Below are 21,924 nucleotides of genomic sequence, written 5' to 3' on the forward strand. Positions count from 1 at the left end.
TTTCCCAAAGAATCTTACATTATCATTGTCTTTTCCTCTTTACTTTTATGAAAACTGCTTATTGTACCCTTCAAAATATTCTTATTTTTCTCTATTTTACCACCGTGCCTGCTATGTATGTCTTTATCAACTCTATATCGATGAGTGTCAAGAGACACCTAACTCACTTCTTCTCTAGATTACTTCCTATTGCAGTCTTCTGTACTTCAGTGTTCTGACTTTTCTGGCTACTGGACACTCCATGGAGTTTTGTTTTGTTGTTTTTCTTTTTTCCATCAAAAAAAGTTTTTATTCATTTTACATACCGACCACAGATTCCCCTCTCATCCCTCCTCCCACTCCCCCGCAACTTCCTCCCACCCCACCCACCCCTATCCCCTCCTCCAAAAGGGCCCTCCATGGGGAGTCAGCAAAGCCTGGTATATACTCAGTTGAGGCAGGACCAAGGCCCTCTCCCTTGCATCAAGGGTGAGCAAGGTGTTCCACCATAGGTAATGGGCTCCGGAAAGCTAGCTCATACACCAAGGATAGATCCTGATTCCACTGCCAGGGGCCCCTCAAACAGACCAAGCTACACAACTGTCTCCCAAATGCAGAGGGCCTAGTCTGGTCCCATGATGCAGGCTCCACAGCTGTTGGTCTAAAGTTCGTGAGTTCCCACAAGCTTGGTTCAGTTGTCTCTGTAGATTTCCCCATCATGATCTTGACGACCCCACCCCACCCCCTTTGCTCATATAATCCCTCTTCCCTCTCTTTGACTGGACTTCCAGAGCTCATCCTAGTGCCTGGTTGTGGATCCCTGCATCTGCTTCCAGCAGTTACTGGATGAAGGCTCTATGATGACAGTTAGGGTATTCACCAATCTGATTACTGGGGTAATCTGATTTCACTCTTCCCCACTATTGCTGGTGGTCTAATCTGGGGTCATGCTTGTGGATTCCTGGGAATTTCCCTAGCACCAGGTTTCTCCCTTACCCCATAATGTCTCCCTCTATCAAGATATCTCTTTCATTGCTCTTCTACTCCCTCCCTCCCTCAGCTCAACCATCCAGTTCCCTCATGTTCTCATCCCCCATCCACTCCCCTCTATAGACAGTTATATCCTACAAAGTTCCAAAGATAACACTTATAATGGACCTGAGACTAAGAACCACGAAATCTGGGGTTTTGTTTTGTTTTTTTAATGTTTGTTTGGGCCGGTTAGGTAATCAAAGGATTTGCATTGATATTTTTCTTTTCAGGCTATCATCTGAAATATAACCCCCTTGCAAAGATACCACAAAGACACCTAATGATAAAATCAAATAGGTAACATACACTGCACACCTACTGTGTGCCCTTCACTCAAATCAACTGCATCAGTATTCCTTTCAGTGTTACTGATTACTAAGCTCCTTTCATTTCTCTTCCTGCAAACAAAAACAAAAACAGCCCCCCAAACAAACAACAAAAACAAAACAAACCTTCTAGGCCTAACTTACCTACATTTTTGGTGGAGTCTATTACAGCGATAAAGCAAAGATTCCCTCATAGGCATATGCACATGTGCCACGCATGTGAGCAAGCGTGTGCACGCACGCGCAAACACACACACACACACACACACACACACACACACACACACACACACACACAGAGACACACACTTTTCTGACTCTGTATCAGAATGGGGGTTGACTAGGGAAAAACACAACAAGAAACCTCACTTGAAAAAAAAAGAGAACCTGTTCAAAATCTCTTGGTGGTCATAGAACTGGTCAACTCACTAACACAGTTGTGGAGAAAGTCTACTGAAAGAAAAGTGCAGGTTAAAATGGTTTCCCCACAATCCTCCCATTTCAGGTGTTTGCTCGAAAGCAGTGACAGCTGGAGAGATGGCTTGGCCACCAAAGTGCATGCCTTGCAAGCAGGAGGCCCTGTGTTCAGATCCCTAACACAATATACAAGGCCCAGGCCCAACATCATGCAATCATAATCCCACCGATGTCAAGGGATTGCTGTCTGGCCTAATTAGTGAGCACTAAGGTTCAAAGAGAGACCTTGTCTCAAAAAATAAAATGGACACAACCAAGAAAGACACCTGAAGTTGCCCTCTGGCCTTCCTAGGCATATGCACACATGCACTTATACACACACATACACACACTCACACAATACAACACACACCAAAACTACAAAAAAAGCAAAACCAAAACTGAAAATCCACATGGCTCCAGTTCAGTTCTCAATCAGATAAACTGATCAAGTAAATCTGACCAATCAACAAAGTCCTTGTTTGGAAAGCAAAACTAAACTAGCTATTTCTTAAAAATACTGTCTTACACATTATGATCAATTTAAAATATTTTAAGTTGCTGTGGAAGTCAAATTTTATAATTCTGTATAGCAAAGATAGAAAATACTTGTGTGTGCAAGCATATTTCCCTTCACATAAACTCAATCTATAACAGTCTCTTATCTATGAATGTCTGGACATAAAACATCTCTCTCATCACCAATGCTAGAACTGTGCTCACATTTTCTTTTAGTACCTTCTTCAGATATACAGTACTATTTCAAACTCTGCTCTTTCTTGTCAATTCTCATTTCTCTTATACAAACTGGCACAAGACCGCGGAGTGGTGGGTGACACAGGGCGGGCAGGGAAATGGAGCAGAGTGAAAGGGTGGTAAGTGTATTAAGCCCACCTTCTCGCCCTTGGAACCCTATTCACTTTCCCGGCCCGGGCCTGCTCACCACTGTCCACACTTACCAGCTGGACAGATTAGAACAGGAAAAGAAATACCTTTTTTCATCAGAGCAGGAGGGTCTCATTTTCATTTTTCTTACTGTTGCATTTCAAATCCACTATCAGAGATAAAGGCAAAGAAAACTCAACCCTTGCTCGTGTTCTGATTTTTCAGTAACTGCTTATTTCCTTTCCCATTCCACCCCAAGCCATTTCTTTCATTAGCAGTATATCCCTGGGAAAGCCGTACTGCACACTGCCCTAATTCAACTACATCCATCTCCCACAGCCCACACCCACCAGTTTATATCTTTTACCTTGCCCAACTTTTAGCGCTGCTTCCTGCTCTCCACTTTCTCCTATATTCTAACATTTAAGTTACCAACATTAGGATAAAAGATGGGAGGGAAATTCTATTATTTCCCATAAAATAGTACAGCACTAATGATGAACAATCTTGGCCTCATGTAAGTTACTTTGATCTTCTTAGGACTGAGTCCACTATAAAAATGAAAGGATTAATTTAGGTTATACACTAAGTCTGGCTGATATGTTTCCTGTCCCTAATGATAGAGATGCAGAAACTGAAGATGTGAGATAAAATGTAGACAGTTTAAGACAACCATGCTTGAGAATCATTAATGAAAACTATGAGTTCTTATAGTCTTACACTCCACAATTTTAAGTGAGACTTTTCACTGCTTTGGGTTGTATATCTAGACTTTCTCAGAAGGCATTCAAATAACTGAGACTAGGACTGTGTCAAACGTGAATGTTGAAAAGGGCACACTTACTCAGATCATCTATTTTGCAAGTTAACTGATGGGGTATTATATATCACTACAGCAAAGCCTAGAGAAGCCTAGATTGTTGATGGAATTTCGGGCATTAAAATGCCAAAAGAATAGCTTCATTCAAATGCTTGGACTGTCAGGAATCCTTTACCTGCCTAACAGCACATCAAATCATTCACTTCTGAACTACATAGATTGCTTTCAGTTCTGGTAATTTCTAAGTACCAATCCTCATTATGAACTAAGTGTTCCTCTAGTTAGAATTTGGGCTTAAAGACATGTTTAAACATGTGGGACTAAGCATGCATAAACAGCAGCTTAAAGAGATAATGACACATTAGCAGGGTGTTAATTTAAGTGGAACCTATTCCTTTATGAATAAATGAATAATGAATAACAATGAAATTACTACAAAAAGGTTAATAATAGAAACTGAATTACATGCTAGTCATTTTCTTTTAAAAGATGTGCCTTAAATTTGTACAAAATGGCATGATAAATTGAAGAAAAGTGGGTCCACTTATTTCCTCATTTCTCCAAACAACATAAAAACCAATAGAGAATGCCATTATGTAAGTGCATTTTGTGACTATCAAGAATGATGCAACTGCTGCTATGGTAACCACTCATTTTATTGAATTGCGGTTGGGAACTAAAGCAATTTTAATAAAAAAAAATATTCAATACCTTAATATGCTTGCCAAGGCTCTTCTATTGGTACCTATCAAACAATAGCTTTAAACCTTCTATGGGGATATCAAATGGCCTCTATTAAAAGCCAGGACTGAGTTGTCAAGGAAAGAAACTTGGAATAGTTTTAAAAATAAAACACAGCGCCGATACTCAAAGGAAGAAGACTTGGACTGAACTTCTAGAGTAACTGGAAAGTGCATAACTGAAAAGCAACATGATCTCACAGGTCTTTGTTCCTTCACTGTCATATTTCTCCTTTAACCTAAATTATTAACTAGTTAAATGACTAACACTGCTGAGTTTGCATTTTGCAATTATGCTAAAGCAAAAATCCGCTGGAAGTATCCCATTTTAATACTTAGGAGATTTTTTTTCTTCCCTTGAGCATATGACGAATAAAGCAAGTTTTCAGCTTCGGAAATCTTACAAAGTTGCTTTGTTTGAGAGCCTCCATTTACAAAATGCCAGGATAACTCGTAAAATCCAACTACAGACACTGTTCTGGCATAAGCAAAAGCCAGTAAAGCTGCTTCCATGGAGGGGGCTGCACCTATGGCCGGCTTCCGTGGCATCCGTGTCTTTCAGAGTCCCTGTGGTTAGACACTGTTCAAAACTGCACAGTATCCAAAGAACCTGCCCCAGATCTCTTTCTTGCCTGCCTCCACAAACTTGAAGATGGAGCTGCGGGGGGAGGGCTCTGCCTGCTACGCTTCCTCCCCACCGTTAAACCAGGTGAAGCACCTTGAGATCCTCTACCGGGCCTGATGACTTCGCAGCCCTGGAAGCCCAGGCAGGGGGAGGCCTCGGCACGGCCTTGCCGAGAAGCGAAGAGGAAGAAGATGGGGTCTGTTGCCAAGCGAGCAGAACAACAGGCTGGTCCAGCGCAGAAGAGTGAGGGGCAGCTTGGCTTCTGCCAGTCTCCTTCCTGGGCGGATTTTCTCCCCCTTGTCTTCGGGTCTTACCTGAAAGCCCCTCCCTCTCTCCCTCCCTCCGAGTGTGTGCTCGGTGACAGTGGTCTCAGCACAGCGCTGGGGACAGGGCCTGGGCCGGTGGCGACTGCCCATCAGGGTGCCGGGCGCCGAGAGCAGGAGGCCGGTGGCGGCCTGGGCCGCCGACGTGCCGCCCCCGTGGGTGTCAATGGTGGCCTGAGGGGCTGGCAAGAGCTGACCCCGGCGGGGGCCGCGCCTCCCCTCCCCCCGCTGCCTGTTTACCTTCGCGGTACTTCTTGCGGAGCCGCCGGTGGACGCTCTTCACCACCCCGGACAGCTTCTCCTGCTCGAGCTTCCGCTCCTGCTCGCGGGGCTGCGCGGCGCTCGAGGGCCGCTGTCCGCGCGCGGCGCCTCGGCCGCCCGACCCGGGCTCCATCGCGCCGCCGCCGCTGCCGCCGCCGCCCCTCGGGCCCCGCGGTCTCTCCCCGGACGGAGGAGGTGGGCAGCAGCGGAGGCAGCAGCCGGAGGATGAGGCCGCGGAGCCCCAGCCAAGGCCTCGGGGGGTCGGTGTCTTCCCCGCAGCGCGAGGTGATTGGTGGGCTTCGGAGGGCTGGGCGGAAATGGAAAGGGCCGAGGGCCAATGGGCGGAGGGCGGCGGCGCAGCGCCGGGTTGTTTGGGAAGGAGCAGCTGGAGGGGGCGGAGGGAGCACTGGGCCTCTTGCCAGGCCCCGCCCCGGATGCTGTGCGGAGGAGCCCTGGCGGCCTGGGGGAGGGGGCGGGGAGAAGGTCTGTGGTGCGAGGTGCGCTTGCGCCTGCGAGTTTGCTTAGTTTGAGCTTCATTGTGAGGTCCGGCTTTGGCACGTCTCCCAACTTTCCGCTGTGTGTTATGATAGGATGCCACTCTCTGAGTTCACTTCGCACCTGTGTCGCTTCCCATCAACCACATCAACCCATTGACCACTTGACTGCACAGAGTTTTACACTTCAAGGAGGAGTCCAAACTTGCATGCTTTTTGGGGGGTCAAGGAGAGGTCAAGCTACCAAATCCGGATTTAATTCTCTAGCTAGCTGTGGTTAATGCCAGGCATGCTGCAGAAGCACCAAAGACGCCTAAATGGGAAAAGGAAGGTAATAGAAAAACAATAGAAGATGTGAAATAATCAAGTTGGAAATATTACTACATCGTCTTCCTATAGAACCTTTATACTCTGCATACCATGGGGTTGCTAGAAAACCTACATTTATTGTAGGTAGTCTCAGAACTCAGGAAAGTCTGCTCATGTGGTCTCGCTCACATGACTGTAGAGAGTCCACTACTGCATGCAGAGTTCACTGATCAACTTTCCCTTCCTAACTCCTTCAGGCCTTGGTATGGTGGCGCATGTCTAATCCCAGCTCTTGATCGGGGAGCAGAAGTATGCTAATCTCTGAGTTCAAGGCTAGCCTGGTCTACAGAGCAAGTTCCAGGACAGCCAGAGCTACACAGAGAAAATCAAAAAAGAGGAAATAAAGAAACATGGAAGACTGTTCTCTAAAAATAGACCTTATTAGCTCGGTACTGGTACCTAGGCGGGTGGAGATACTGCAGGCCGGGAATGAATTGTATCTAACTGTGTACTATGTGATTGTGCAGCTGTTGGTTACATTACATTGTATAGACATTGTTGCATTGAAACTTTCAGATCAATGATTTTGTAATATAAGTAACATTCTCCTTCTGTAACTGTCAAGTTCAAAGGAAACTCCATTTCCCCAAATTCTGGGGGTTAGACAAAAGCCAGCATTCCTCAGGAACTAGGGGAAGCTAGTTCCCCTCTACCAAAGGAACTATTTCCCTTACCTTTGGCAGAAGGGACCAATGGTTATCTGTGGTGCCTATTAGCATGCTGGCCTCCTGGCCTCCAGGCTCCCCCCCCCCCCCCCCCCCCCCCCCCCCCCCCCCCCCCCCCCCCCCCCCCACCCCCGCAGCTTCCTCTATTCCTCTGGCTTCTCTTTATAACCCTAAGTTGGCTATGTGTATTTGGCTATGGTCCTCTTTCTGGCCCTTTCTTGGTCCTCTTTTGGTCTTCCTCTCACCTGTCCCAGACCCCTCTACCCCAAACCACCCCCCACTCCCTCTCCCACCTCCACCCCCCATGTACCCTGCCTCTTTCCTCTCTCTCTACGCTGCTCCTGCTTCTCTCCTGGTCAGGTCCAGTCTGCTGGCCATGTTTACTCTCTTACTTTCTCTCTCTACTCTGGACCCTTCCAGATGCCTCTGGCTGTTCTCTCCTTCATATCTGCAATAAAAACTTTCCCCTCAACCATACAATAGAGTGGTCATGTAGTCAGTTTATACACTATTCATGTTTCCTCCTGGGTTAAGATGATCTTGAAGAACAGAATATTACACGTTTTTTTCCAGATCACAGGAGAAGAAATACCACAGTGAAGTAGATCAGACACAGACAGATAAACTCCAAAAGAACTAATTTCAATTTCGAAGAGAAATTCCAAGAAATAACTAGGAAACATGTATGTGGTCTTAACATAGGGAAGTTTCGTTTGGGAAGAAAAGAGAGCTTGGATGGTTTGTTTGTGGTGTTTTGTTTTGTTTGTTTTGTTTTTTTCCACATATGAAAAGTAAATAAAGTTGAAAATATTGGAAAGCTACATAGTAGTTGGTAGTGAAGATAGGAACATATGTCATTTGTAGTGAATATTAGGTACTCAGTTGTTTTTGTTTGTGTTGTTTTAAAATTAACCTTTTCTACTTCCATCTAGGAAAGTAAATCTAATGATGTATTTTTATTTAAATATTTTTATTTTAATTATGTGTACATGTGTGGGTTTGTGCATGTGAACACCATGCCCTCTGGTACCAGAAGAATGTATTGGGACAGCTGGAGCTAGAGTTAGTGTTAGGTAGTTGTGAGTCATCATGTGGGAGCTGGGAACTCAATTTGGGTTCTCTTCAAGAGCTGTAAACTCTCTTAGCTGCTGAGATAACTCTTCAGCCAAGGATTTGTTTGTTTCTTTGTTTTGCCTTTTCAAACCTTCTTTCACACTAATAGCAGATGAATTTTTAAGACCTTTTAAAAGGTTAAAAACGTTGAAGTGAATTTGGGAAATATAGGAAGGATTAAAGATGATAAAAACTACTCAAAGTTTTACCAGTGAGAGGTAACAACAACATTTTTTTTTGGCCTGTATGTACTAATTTCAAATGAGGGGTTTCTCAAATGGCTAGGTGGTAATCTATTGAATGAATAACATACCATTTATTAGTTAACCCCCAGTCACTTTATATTTATGTTGTCTTCATTTCCCTCCATTAGAAGCCACATTACATTGATTAATACCTTTGATGGTTTTTATTTGGTTATATGTATCATTAAAGAAACGTCATTAGATCGCCCTAGGAAGGGGAAATAGATAAGATCTCCTGGGTAAACTGGGAGGTGATAGAAGGGAGGGGATGGGGGATGTCAAGACGAGGAATCAAGATGGCCGAGTTGAGGGAAGAACTGAGAGGGAGAGCAATGAAAGAGGTATCTTGATAGAAGGAGTCATTATGGGGTAAGGGAGAAACCTGGTGCTAGGGAAATTCCCAGGAATCCACAAGGATGACCCCAGCTAAAACTCCTAGCAATAGTGGAGAGGGTGCCTGAACTGGCCTTCTCTTGTAATCAGATTGATGACAACCCTAATTGTCATCATAGAACCTTCATCCAGTAACTGATAGAAGCAGATGCAGACAGATATCCACAGCTAAGCTCTGGGCCAAGCTCCTGGAGTCCAATGGAAGGAGAGGGAAGAGGGATTATATGAGCAAGTGGGGAAGGGTCAGGATCATAATGGAGAATACCATAGAGACAGCTGACCCAAGCTAGTGGGAGCTCAGGGACTCTGGACTGACAGCTAGGGAACCTGTCAGGGACTGAACTAGACCCTCTGAATATGGGTGACAGTTGTATGGCTTGATCTGTTTGTGGGGCCTCTGACAGTGGGACCAGGACTTATCCCAGGTAGATGAACTGGCTTTTTGAAGCCCATTCCCTATGGTGGGATACTTTTCTCAGCCTTGATGCCAGTGGAGGGTGGAGGGGATTGGTCCTGCCTCAACTTGGTATGCCAGACTTTGTTGAATCCTCCTTACCCTCTCTGAGGAGTGGATGGGGGTAAAGAATGGGAGGGGGAGTAGGAGAATGGGAGGAAGAAGGAACTGTGGTTAGTATGTAAAATGAAACATAAATAAATAAACCCCATTAAAGTCCAATTTCTAATTCAAAGGGTCATACCTACTACACTTTTTGATACTTGTTATCAAGATGCCTTTTGTACATGGACTAGGAGTTTATGTCACGTCTGGAAATGTAAGTGGCTATTTATTTCTTTGTACCATTACCAAGTAGAAGTACTACTATTTGCTGATTGATCATAGGGACTGTTAAAAGTCCCTATATTTAAAAGTATGAGGAAACTTCCTGCTACTTCTTAAGTAATTATACTTTGTCATAATATTTAGTTTAACATATTAATATAAAATTATATTATACTTTGTCATAATATTTAGTTTAACATATTAATATAAAAGAAACATTTACAATAAACAGTCATTTTCCAGAAAAATTGAAAAGAAACCACATATCTTAATTTGTTTTTTTGACTTCTGGCTTTCTTGAGAATCAACTCAAGAACTTGAGATTGGATAGTTAAATTTTACTTAAAATTTGCATGAATTCCAGTTGAGCCAAGGCTTTTATATCCTGAGAAAGACCAATATTGAGTTTTCTTAACAAGACATGACAAATGGCCATAGATTACACGATGAAGGAAGTTTACAATTACCTTTCTCCAGCCTAATTAGTAATACTAGGCAAATCTGTACATCTGCCCTAGTAGAAAAGTGATTGTAACAGGTTTTTCAACTAAGTGCAATAGCTGTTCTCATTGATGAAAATGTAGCATGTAGGTTTAGTGTCATACTGAACAAGCATACCCTATAGCACCTTTCTTCATCTAGTAGAAGCTTTTGATTTATTATGAACATGTTTTTAAAATTCTTCCAATATTAACATAGATGTCTTCCGGAGATAGAAGATATTGGAAGGAAACACTATACGTTTAGAGGAAAAAGCAATCTTGGACTGTACTCAACCCCTGGTCACTAATTTCTCATCTTCACCTCTTGCCTTATCTGACCACTTTCTACACCCTCCTCCAGGCATGTCATAGCAAGGTTCACCTGTTGAAAGAAGCCATCTCATACAGCATTAAGGAAAGGCTTTTTGTTTATAGTCACACTCTTTATAAGAAGAGTGAAACACTACGGGTGATGAAGAGAGTCAATACAGTATTATATATATTAATACAGAGTCAATAACAAAGTGGAAGCTTAAAAAAGTACTCAGCAATGAAAGCAAACTCTAAAAGTCCACATCACAGGTTCTGCGTGTCTTTGCAAAGGTGTAGTCCCTTTCATTCTGCCTGCATTGAGCACCCCTGCAGAACAGAGAACTGATAATGAAAATTAGGAATCTTTCAATGACCTAAAACATTTATATTTTATTTATAATTGATTCTGATGATGCTGTCCACTTCATTTGGCCTTCTTTATTGCCAAACTTTAAAAATATATTTTAATGTTATATAATACAAATCCCAATGTTAAATTTATATTTATGACTCATTAACAGTATGCATCAATAGTGCAAAAAAGAATTGGTCAACCACCTCATTACTGATGATTGGACTATTATATTCCAAGTCAGAAAAAAATTCAACTCATGACTTTAGGAAATTCAGTTAAAATGAAGACTAGATGTGTGGCAGTTTCCTCCAAGGTTAAAACTTTCCATTTTGGAGAGAAACTTGTTAAGACATAGATAGAAAAAAAAAGTGAAACAATAAGCTATTTAGTGACAGGATGTTTACAAGACGGTGAAACAATGAAACAACAGGATGTTCTAAGGGGAAGTTAAACACTCCATCCTACAGAGAAACACTTAAAACAGGAAGGAAACAACTCAAGATAGCTTCAGGAAGACCCTGAAAATGACCAGGTTCACTAGTCTTTTTCCTCAAGAGTAAATAAATACTAAAGACTGCTGAAAGTGACTTTCAGGCAAGCCCAGCCACCTAAAGAAGCAGAGAGCAGCAGAACTGCCCAGAAGAAACAAAGACCGTCTTAATCGCTGAAGACACTCAAGCCAACTATGCTACAAGGAAAGGATACTTTGCAATCTGTTGAGCTTGGAGCAGGTGCTGTGGAATATTGCTTTAACTAGGCAAAGATCTGTTACATTTGTTTATGCTGTGTCTCTGTGTGTTGCACCAGGCACCACTGGTGTGTGGGTTCACATGGCTCCGTGGAAAGATGACTCGGAGGCATCTTAAGAATGAATCTAGCGTTTCATGGCTGCAGGGGGATCCAGCCTTGAAGGATTGAAGCCCCATCCCTTCGCCTCAGGCATTTTTATTTCTCTCCATTCCAGTTTAGCCAGTTAATTTCCATATGCTCAAAACAACCTGAAAGGAGCTCCCAAATATACAGTGCCAAGTGCAAATTCCCTGATTCCTCAGGTACCATGGTTTTCCAGGTTTCCTGAACCAAGTTTTGCACAGGCCGTTGTGTCCTTGGGAAACTCTGAAACAAGATTCACGTAGAGGACAGCAAGAGAAACAAAACGTGTCTGCTAAACAAAAAAATGGATTAGGGCTAGGTGCTTCTCTCTGGAGTCAGGCCAGGTGCAGCTCAGCAGGAATGCAGCCACAATGCTGAATTTGTTTAATTATGTGAGGATGTGTTGCTGTTTCACCTTGCCTGCCTAAGGCACCTCATTGGTCTAATAAAAAGCTGAATGGCCTGTGAGAACAAGGAGAGCAAGGGAGAAAGAGAGGGAGATGCCCAGGGCCAGTCAGGCAGCCACCAGCCAGCCAGACACAGAGTAGGACATACAGAATGAAAGAAAGGTAAAAAGTTCTGAGGCAAAACGTAGATGAAGAGAAACAGGTTAAATTAAGTTATAAGAGTTAGCAAGAAACAAGCATAAGATAAGGCTGAGCATTCATAACTAATACAGAGTCACCATGTCATGATTTGGGAGCTGGTTGGTGGCCCAAAAGAAAGCCTGTTAGATGCAGGCAGCTGTATATTCTAGGTTTTCAGCTTTTGTGAGATTTCATCCATTCTGGGGTGGGCGTTGGTGATACAGCTTTCTTTTAGTCATTTCTGCTCCTATAAGTAATCCTCTTACCCATATCCGTATTATAAGTAACCCCAATAAAACTCACTGGTTTACCAAATTGGACTTTGGTGGTTTCTTAATTAGGGTTACTTTTACCATTACGAAACACTATAACCAAAAACTAGATTAGAACTTGGAGCCAGGAGATGATGCAGAGGCCATGGAGAGGTGCTGCTTACCGGTTTGCTCCTCATTGCCTGCTCAGCTTGCTCTTACAGAACTAAGGACCAGTGGCCCAGGGATGGCACCAACCACAATGGGCTGGGTCCTCCTCCTTCAATCACTAATTGAAAATGCCCTATAGGATTGCCTACAGCCTCACCTTATGGAGGGATTTTCTCAATTGAGATTCTCTCCTCTCAAATGACTCTAGCTCATGTCAAGTTGATGTAAAACTAGCCAGCACAGATGGTATCCATACTGGTTTGTCATCAGTTCCCTAACTGGGGTGAGTCACATGTGTGTTGTTTCTCCCCAAGAGAAGTCTGTCACACAACACTAGAAATGTAAAATTTATATTATCTTGGAAATAACTGCTTGTTATTTGGAGAGTTGTTAACCATTCATGCAAAAATACCAATAAGTATAAATCCTTTGTTTAATTTTAAATTGTAGAAGCATCATTAGGTGGGAATATTGTAGAAAAACTAAGAAAAAAAATAGATTTTCTTGAACTTATAGAAACTTTCTTCGGGAAAATATACTTAATGATTTTTAACTTAATACTTTGGTAGATGATAGAAGCAAACAGAATGAAAACACATTCAGGCAAGGAAAATTCTCTATTGTTAGATTTCTATTTACTAAGGCAGATTACAACTTGGAAGTCCTATTGAAATATATATTTTTTCTTTAATTATTATGTTTATAATTTATTCAGTTACCTCTTTTGCTATTCATTTTGTAAAGAACTTATTTTTATTATTTTATATTATGGGTATGTATAGAGGCCAGAGGCCTTCTGTCTCCCAGAGCTGGAGTTTCGAGTCACCTGGCCTCTGGAAGAGCAGTAAGTACTCCTAACCACTGAGCCATCTCTCCAGACCACTTCTTCAGTATAGGCTTAAAATAACACAGACTACTTGTTTCCCCAGGGTTCACGTATGGAACACATAGCTTTAACTACAGCAACTGATAACTATTAATACCTCACTCTACATGCTACTATTAAGCTTACATATTTTGTGACATACTAATTCATTAAATATATTCAATAATCACAAATGAACTAATATAGACATAGGTCTACATAGAAAAATGGCAATAGCTTATGCCCATAAAATGAGGAATAAGACTGAGAGATCAATACTAGGCCTGGTGGTGTATGCTTGGAATCCCCGCTATGCAGGAGGCTGAAGCAGAAGGATCACAAATTCAAGGCCTACAGAGTGAGCTCAAAGGTAACCTCAAAAACTTAGCAAGACTCTATATCAAACTGAAAAGATGAAATGTTAAAAGAAGTGTCTCTAGTTCAACAGTAGACCATTTGTTTAATGTGAGAAAAACTGTAGTTTCAAGCAATCCCCACAACACCAAGGGCTGCATGTCTGGGAGAGAGACATACACGTTCATTGTGTTCTACTCCCTTTCCATTATTCACAGCTAAGGATTTACTTTCTTATTTTCTCTCTATTAAATGTAAAGTGAAGAGTCTGTATTTGAGTAGTATTTTAATTTACATATTTATCATTATTTTCGTCATGAGTCAAGAAACAAATGCATTTTACTTTGAGACCCAGGACATTTAAAAACATATGACATGCATGTGTAATGAAGACATACTTTCTACTAGACAATTCTTAACTTGGCTAAGTGAAAAGCATCAATGAATTTTCAGTACAGTTTTTATTTGTAATGCTGTAGAGCAGACTATATTAATTTTTATGTCCTTCTAGTGAGTCATGAGCTAAAATTTAGAACACACTCTCAAATTTTAAAGATCTCTTTCAGCTCTCATTCTACAATGATTCTGTGACTGACATTGACCTAGAGTGTTCCTTAAGAGATGTTGTGTCCAGGCTGCTGCGCGGTTCCTTTTGAGCAGCATCTTTATTTTGGGGGAATTTCCAACTTAAGGAACACAGTAAGAAACATCCACTCTTCTAATAAAACTCTCTTGAAAGAAACACCTATTTGGAGGAATGGAATACAAAAAAGCAGACGATCGAGTGAATAGTGTGGTCTGATGAGGAAGACTGGGAAAGTGTGGGTCTCTTGGGTTGCAGTGATGGAGTTCTATCTCTCACTGCTTGACATTTCCTCTGTAAGCCAAATAAAGAGGCAGCCAGGCCTTCCCCGAGTCCTTTCTGTCTCACTCATATACTCATTGAAGATGGGGACCTGGGAGACAGTCCAGATCTACCTCTTTGATTCTTCGACATATATGGCGCTCCTTAACATATTGCAGTAAATGCCATTTTAAAATCTGAAATAGCTAGAGTGAGTTCTACTTCTTGTGTAGAGGGGTCTAGTGAAGAGATGCCAGGGAAGAAAATCACAAGAACCTGAAGGAGCTTTTCCTGTAAGTCCGTGTGGATAGCTGTCTGCTGAGTTTTATCAGCTGGTGCTTTATCATTCCTACATCACAAAGATGAATAGCTAAGAAGTGACCATTGACTGTAATTGCTTTGAAAAGTCAAAATATTTTAGTAGTTAGTAAAAACAGGTAGACACAAATGTTTCAAGGAGCCAGAGAAACTATTATTTTCGTGGATGCAGGAAGCTAATCTGGTCTTTCTCTTATTAAGCATTTATCAATTTACTTTTAGAGTTTAGTGGTTGTTACTGAAACATTTTTGTCTTTTCCTAAGAGTAAATATATCCCCAAATTCTCATATTACCTCAGAAATTGTAAGGTTTCACAAGCCAAACTATAATAACCATGCTTTTCTTAAACTTGACTGTTCTTGCTAAAAGTTTTTCTTATAAAATAATTAGAATTTATGCCTTTTTCTAAAAATTAAATTAAAATTTGCTATACCAGGAAACACGGTACTTACAACTTACCTAGCAGGTCCATAAAATTCTTGATTTTAAAATCAAACTCACAACAAATTTATTTTACTCAATAAAATATGTATTTAACCATGGTCAGAATCCCCAATGTTAACAATTTTAGTTCTCTATAATCTATCTAAAGATTCAGGAAATTCTAATTAAAAAAAAAAGCTGGGTGGTGGTGGCATATGCCTTTGATCCCAGCATTCAAGGGGCAGAGGCAGGCAGATCTTTGTGAGTTCTAGACCAGCCTGGTCTACAGAGCAAGTTCCAGGACAGCTAGAGCTACACAGAGAAACCCTGTCTCAAAAAAGAAACCCTGTCTCAAAAAAAAAAAAAATAGTTCAGCAGTTAAGAGCACTTGTTACTCTTGCAGAAGACCTGGGCTTGGTTCACAACAGCTGCATCATGGTGCAGAAAAATCTAACATCCCCTTCTGGTCCCCAAATGTGCTTCACATATGTGGTGCCATACATAAAAATAAAATAAAAATAAATTAATAAATAAAAGTCCTACCAAGTGTTTTGCTGTTATTGTAGAAATCGGCAAGTTTGTTCAAAATCTCAAATGCAAGCACAAAGACAATAGAAGGTCCAAAACAGTTTTGGCAAGGAAGAATAAAGCAGAGCATTTGAATACTCAGTGCACAAGCACATTAATTAAAGTAGTGTGACATTGGCAAAAATGTGAATAAACAGATTGATAGAGCGGGGAAGGAAGATCAGGAATAATAGGTATACATGGTTAAATTCCTGATTTCCCAATGAAATGCAAATACAGTTTCAGTGGTGAAAAGGTGGTGTGTTTTTAAAAAACTAAGCCAAGCTACTTGGACAACCATTTGAAAAATACTTCAATTCATACCTCATGCTATGAAAGAGAAAATATTCAAAACAAAGCCCAGGTTTGAGTGTAAAACCTAAAATTACAAAACCTTAAAAAGAAAATCTTGGTACCTTACTGTCATGTGAATAGTACTTCTGGATATAACGTAAGTACAGTTCATAAAGGAAAAAAAATGTATCTCAGACTCAATCAAAATTTAAGACTTCTGCTGTTTGAACAATATACTAAGGGAGTAAATTGGTGAGGCATTGAGTGAGAGAATATAATTTCTGTTATATATACCTTGCAAGGACTTGTATCTGGGTTATGGAAAGAATTCTTATAAAAAATTTCACATTAGCCATTGCAGTTGGTTAGATGTTGTGACATTCTGGCTTTGTTTATTTATTACTTACACATTTATTTACTTTTGTGTGTGTAGGAGGTACAAGACATTGTTGTATATCCTTGGCTGACCTGTAACTTGTTATGTAGAAGGGGCTGGCCTTAAACTTGTAGTAATGCTCCTGCCTTGGTCCCTGTGGTGCTAAGATTACAAGCATATGCTACCATGCCCAGTCTTAGCTCTTTTTAGATGTTTTCCACTTGAAGTGATAAACATCTTGAACTTAAGTGGATGCTTTACAAAAATCTATTAGAGAAAATGTTTATCTGGGTTACCAAAGAAGAATTTAAGTTAACCATTAAGCATAATGGATTCAGAACATTTCTTTTATTACATCTTTGATTTTTTTCTTTTTACCTGCAAAACTTCATAGCTCTTAGACTTTTTCACTTAACAAAAGAAACAAAAACTTTCAAGGATATGTAAAATCAGTTAGATCAGTCTATAAAATTGAAAGATAAAGTGAGTTGGCATGGACAATGAGTAGAAATGTTTATTAAGCTAATTGTCTCCATTAGAAAAGAGAACTAGGCACTTTAATAGTATTCCTTTTCTAAAGTGCATTATCACAGGTAGAGCTGTGACCAGCACACTTGCTGATCTTGTCCTCAATAAAACCTATGCTTACCAGCCCCTGTTATGACTTGGGGGGTAGGAAATGTGCCCTTGCAGTGAGGGAGGAAAAGGGGCTTACAAATAGATCGGCATACATTGGGTTTGTACATCAGCAAATCCAACTGAAAAATTCTTAGCTTACAGATGTACTTGCATCTTCAAAAATAGCTTCTTTTGAGGACACTGCAGTGATTTCAGTTTGAAAAAGTTTCTGAACTTTTAACTCAAGGTAATGAGCTAGTTAATGGAAGACTGAGTTTCATGTAGGAAGCAATTACCTGGATTGATAGGAAACTTGAGAAAATGAGCACAAGCTTTAATGAGATTGGCAAAAAGGTCATGTGTCTGAGAGCTGAGATGGAGTAAAAAGGAATGATAGTGGGAGAAATCATTAGAGACAATGCCACAGAAACCAGTAGAAATAAAGGTGAGATATTATACCACGGAATATACTTTTGTAAAAGGCCACAAAATTAATTCACCTAAACATAAGATGACCTCTGGAAATTTGTAAGTCAGTAGTCCGTGGTCTAATTGGAGCTTTGCCCATGATCTACTTTATTCCTACCAACCAATACAGTGATAGAAATAGACTTGAAAAGAAGAAATCGTTATAAACTGATTGATAGGTATTCTAGTTAGTGCACAGTCTTTGCAAAGAGCATGCCCTAGGCCATGCTTTTACCTCCTCTCCCAGTCACTTCTCAACTCACAGGGTGTTCTGTCTCGCAACCCCAGCATTCCACTTACACTGTTCTGAGAAAGGTCAGCAGTGATGTGCTTGTCAAATGCTTCAACCTCTTTGCAACTTATATCCTGTTTTCCTTCCCAGAAGAATTAGGCATTGTTCACCTTCTTTCTCTCACAAACTATGTTGCCTCCCAAGACACAGCTATGTCCATTTATCCCTTTATCCATTTATCTCTGTCTGCTTTTGAAAATCCTTTTTGTAGTTTTATCTTTTCTGCCAGAATTTTTCCAGAGCACTACTATCCTTGCTTCCTCTGCAGGATATTCCTGAGTGATCTTCTGCCAGCCTCAAGCTCCCACTGTGTTCTATGTGCTTCTCAAATATTGACTTACCAACTTTCCTTGAATTGCATAACTGGCATTGGGTGTACCATAGTCCACTACATGTGAGATTGTTCTCCTCATATCTTGAATTTTCTTTTCTCATTTCCCGTGCCCTAATTATCAGCAACCCTATGTGTCCTCTTGATCACATGGAAACTATTGTTTCTTACCCATCTTCCTTTCCCATGTATACCCAGGCTCTGTCCTTTCAGTCTCTGCAATGAGGTTGTTCTCTCCATGCCTTTCCACCATGCCTCCTATCAGAGTCCTCATGTGGAATCTTATTATTTTCCCTTGGAATTTTTCTTAATGGCTTCTCAATCAGATCCCACAAAAATCTTGTAAATCTCTTTTCTAATTGTCTATATTGCTACTGGGAGTTATCTTTTTTTAAATGATAGATTTGATCATGCTACTTTCTTGACTATGAAATGAAATTTCAATCTATATGAGTGTTTTCTACTTAGCTTCTAACATAGTAGCGTCTATTTCAGGTCATAATCAATGGGAACTGGACCACAGAAGCCTTACTCTTCCTAAATTATTTTCTACTCTGTAGCCATAGTTGACTAAAATAAGAATGGAAACATGAATTAAGGCAGTCACTCTCCTTTCTGCAAGATCTACACCAATGAGGTTGTAGGATTATCATATTTTCATAACATGTAATTTAATAATAATGTAGGCTATAGAAGAATCATACAGACTAGGAAGGGAAAGGAGAGATTAGTGAAAAACTGGACAACATTCTAGTCCCTTTCCAAGCTACCACTTAATTTATGCTGTTGAATTTTACAAGAGCTCTGTATCTTTTTATTAAACAACTCCCTCACTTCATTATTTATTTTATTATTAACTTCACTTAATTGATTTATGTATGACATTTGGAACTCAAGATAGTTTTAATGATTATAACTATCAACAAACTGAATTCAAAAAATTGAACTTTCAAATTTTGTTTCCTTGCTTTTTTCTGCCTGTACTATCCATTATAGTTCCCAAAGACAACCAAACATTTCTTCATACATACATCTATGTTTCTGTTTTAGTCTTTTATGGATGATTCTAATAGAGTATCACGGCCCAGATAATGTATAATAAAGATTTATTTGTTACAGTCATGGAATCTGGGAAATCTATGATCAACAGGCTGGTGTTGACACAAAAGCACAGGTCTCCCTCCAAAGGAAAATCATTTATTCTATAGCTAAATATGAGTGACAATGACCAGGAAGACAGGTTCCCCAAATGTCACATAACAGTCTCATGAAGTTTTCATAGTGACAGATAAAAGAATAGCCAAAGATAATTTGGCTTCGTTCTTCAGTATTTGGATTCTTCCTAGCAAATTTTAGTAATTTAGCCTCGTTGAATGTTTAACACAAGTGCTGCCCCGGCTCTCTCTTTCACGTCCTCTAGGAACTTCATTTCACACTGGAATCTGTCAAGAGCCTCGTTACTGTGTCACCTCATGGCCAAAGGGAGAAAGGCTGGAAAGGGGTGGAACGGATGATAGGAGAGAAGAAGGGGGACAGAGAGCAAGGAAGGCAGACAGGAGATTAAGAGTTTCCTTTGAGGAAAGAACCCATTCCTAAGGTGATGAACTCTTCCTGCGTTGTAGCGTAACTCGTCCATGATGTCAGTGCTCTGGTGACCTGATCATTATTTTGACTGCTGTCATGGTTTCTTAACACTGTACAAAGGCCTCTAACACATGCTCTTTGGAACACTAAAAAAACAGTATTCTCCCTGTGATCATTGTCATTCCTTCCCAAGTATGCTTCTTCCTCAGAAAGTGATTATCACTCTTCTTAGAATCCCCGGCTGTTGCCTCATATACCTGCGATTACATTCTCACCCCTGACGTCTTCTCTCCACCCCAAATCTAGCTTGCCCTACATTGGCTGTCAATCTTTTGAGAATATCCTCATTTGCCAGGCTGCTTTCTGACTCTTTTGTTATTATACCCTCACCCCCCGGACTATCAGTCTCTGTTTGCATCAGAGCACCTCTACCAAACTACAGATATGCTTTGGGGTCTCCTCTTGACCCAAGATCTCCTCCATATCTTATTCCATTTTCTGCTTTTCTTCCAAGTGAAACCTAAAGACTTATTTACCACTGCTTCCTCAGCAGCCTCGTTTGCCCTTCAGTGATCAGCCTTTCAGTCTGATTTTTATTCCCCAAACTCTACTGGAATTGCTTAGTCAAAATCACTAGTAACTTTCACTTTGCTATGCTCTGTGCCTGGTTACTTTTGACCCTGACTCTAGCATTTTTTCACTTCTCTTTCTTTCTCAGATCCGTTGCTATTCAACTATAAATATTGAAACAGATCTATTTTCCCCATCCGTGAAACTCTTTCCTCAGTCCTTCTATCTTGTACAGCAGAAAACTTTGGTCATTGTTGATTTCTTTTTCCTTCATACATGCATGGTCCCTCACCACATCCTCTTGATCCTCTTCAAATATACTGTAAGCTGCTCATGATACTATGTTGACAGTCACTGCTTCAAAGCACTGCCCATGATCTTTGTCTATCCCCTAAACTGCAAAGGCATCTTTACTAGATCCCAAACCTCTGTTTGGTTCCCCATCTAGTGTATTTGACACTGGAAAATTTGAATAACCTTTCTAATATACAAATTCATCATGTTTCCCTCTTGCTCAAAATCATTAATTACATTAAAATTGTATTTCAGATAGTCTAAACTTTATTATTTCTAACTATGATTATATGTATGTACAAAATAGTCTAACCTCTTACAATGCTTTCCAAGCTGTGACTTATTAATCCCACCTATTATTGTACCTTCAATTTTTTAATTTTGTATTTATGATCCATCCATTGAATTTTTCCCTCAGGTCCTTAAACACGTTAAGTTCTTTGAATACATTATTTTTTTTCTGCTAGGAGCTCTCTACAACTAGCACTTTTTATATTAGCTTTTTTTCATTTGTTAATATGTCAGTGCAAATCTTTCCTCCCTGCAGGGGGATTTTTCTAGTAAAAAAATATTAAACAGTGGCCTCTAGCAAACTAAAAGTCCCCTTCACATGACAATCATTTCCCCATAGCAATTTTTATAGATGGCTCTCTTTCCCTCAATTGTTATCTTCCTCCTTCAACATAAAGACTTAAGGATGTTTTATTTCTTTATTTTTGCAGCAGTGTATCCTGGCATATATTTTCATGACACATAAGGAGTGTTTACTAAATGTTTAGTAATGGAAAACAATATTTGTCTTTTAATAAATACCTAATACTTGTTACTAGGTTGTATTCTAATACTCTAGAACACAACAGTGTTTCAAATACAGGGCCATTAGGGAGCCACATTTGTGTACCATTCTCTGAGCACAGAATCAGAACCAAGAGTTCCATAAAGGTGAAAAGACAATTTTTCAGATCAAATGAGTGCATATTATCAAATAATTTTGTAATGTAACTGTTTGTAACTTCTATTTTCCACATCTAAAAGAACTTTGTGGGGTTGGCAAGGTATCTCACTGGGTAAAGGCTTTTGCTGTCAATCCCGATGAGCTGAATTTGATTCCCAGAACCCACATAGTGAAAAGAGAGAACAGACTCCTGAAAGTAGTTCTCTGACCTCCACATGCATGCCATGGTGTG

At 40.4% G+C, this 21,924-nt stretch overlaps 1 protein-coding gene across 1 annotated transcript in view; it reads right to left on the reverse strand.

Annotated features, from left to right (window-relative positions):
• Window positions 1–5,606, reverse strand: part of Bmt2 (base methyltransferase of 25S rRNA 2 homolog) — a 55,593-nt gene extending 49,987 nt beyond the window's left edge. The window contains exon 1 of the mRNA XM_052719341.1: window positions 5,427–5,606. Within this exon, the coding sequence (XP_052575301.1) occupies window positions 5,427–5,580 (154 nt within the window). The 5' untranslated portion in view covers window positions 5,581–5,606. The remainder of the gene's footprint in view (window positions 1–5,426) is intronic.
• Between the last annotated feature and the right edge of the window lie 16,318 nt (window positions 5,607–21,924).

Source organism: Peromyscus californicus, unplaced genomic scaffold (genome assembly GCF_007827085.1).
Source record: "Peromyscus californicus insignis strain IS unplaced genomic scaffold, ASM782708v3 Scaffold_6__1_contigs__length_162567912, whole genome shotgun sequence".
NCBI lineage: Eukaryota > Metazoa > Chordata > Mammalia > Rodentia > Cricetidae > Peromyscus > Peromyscus californicus.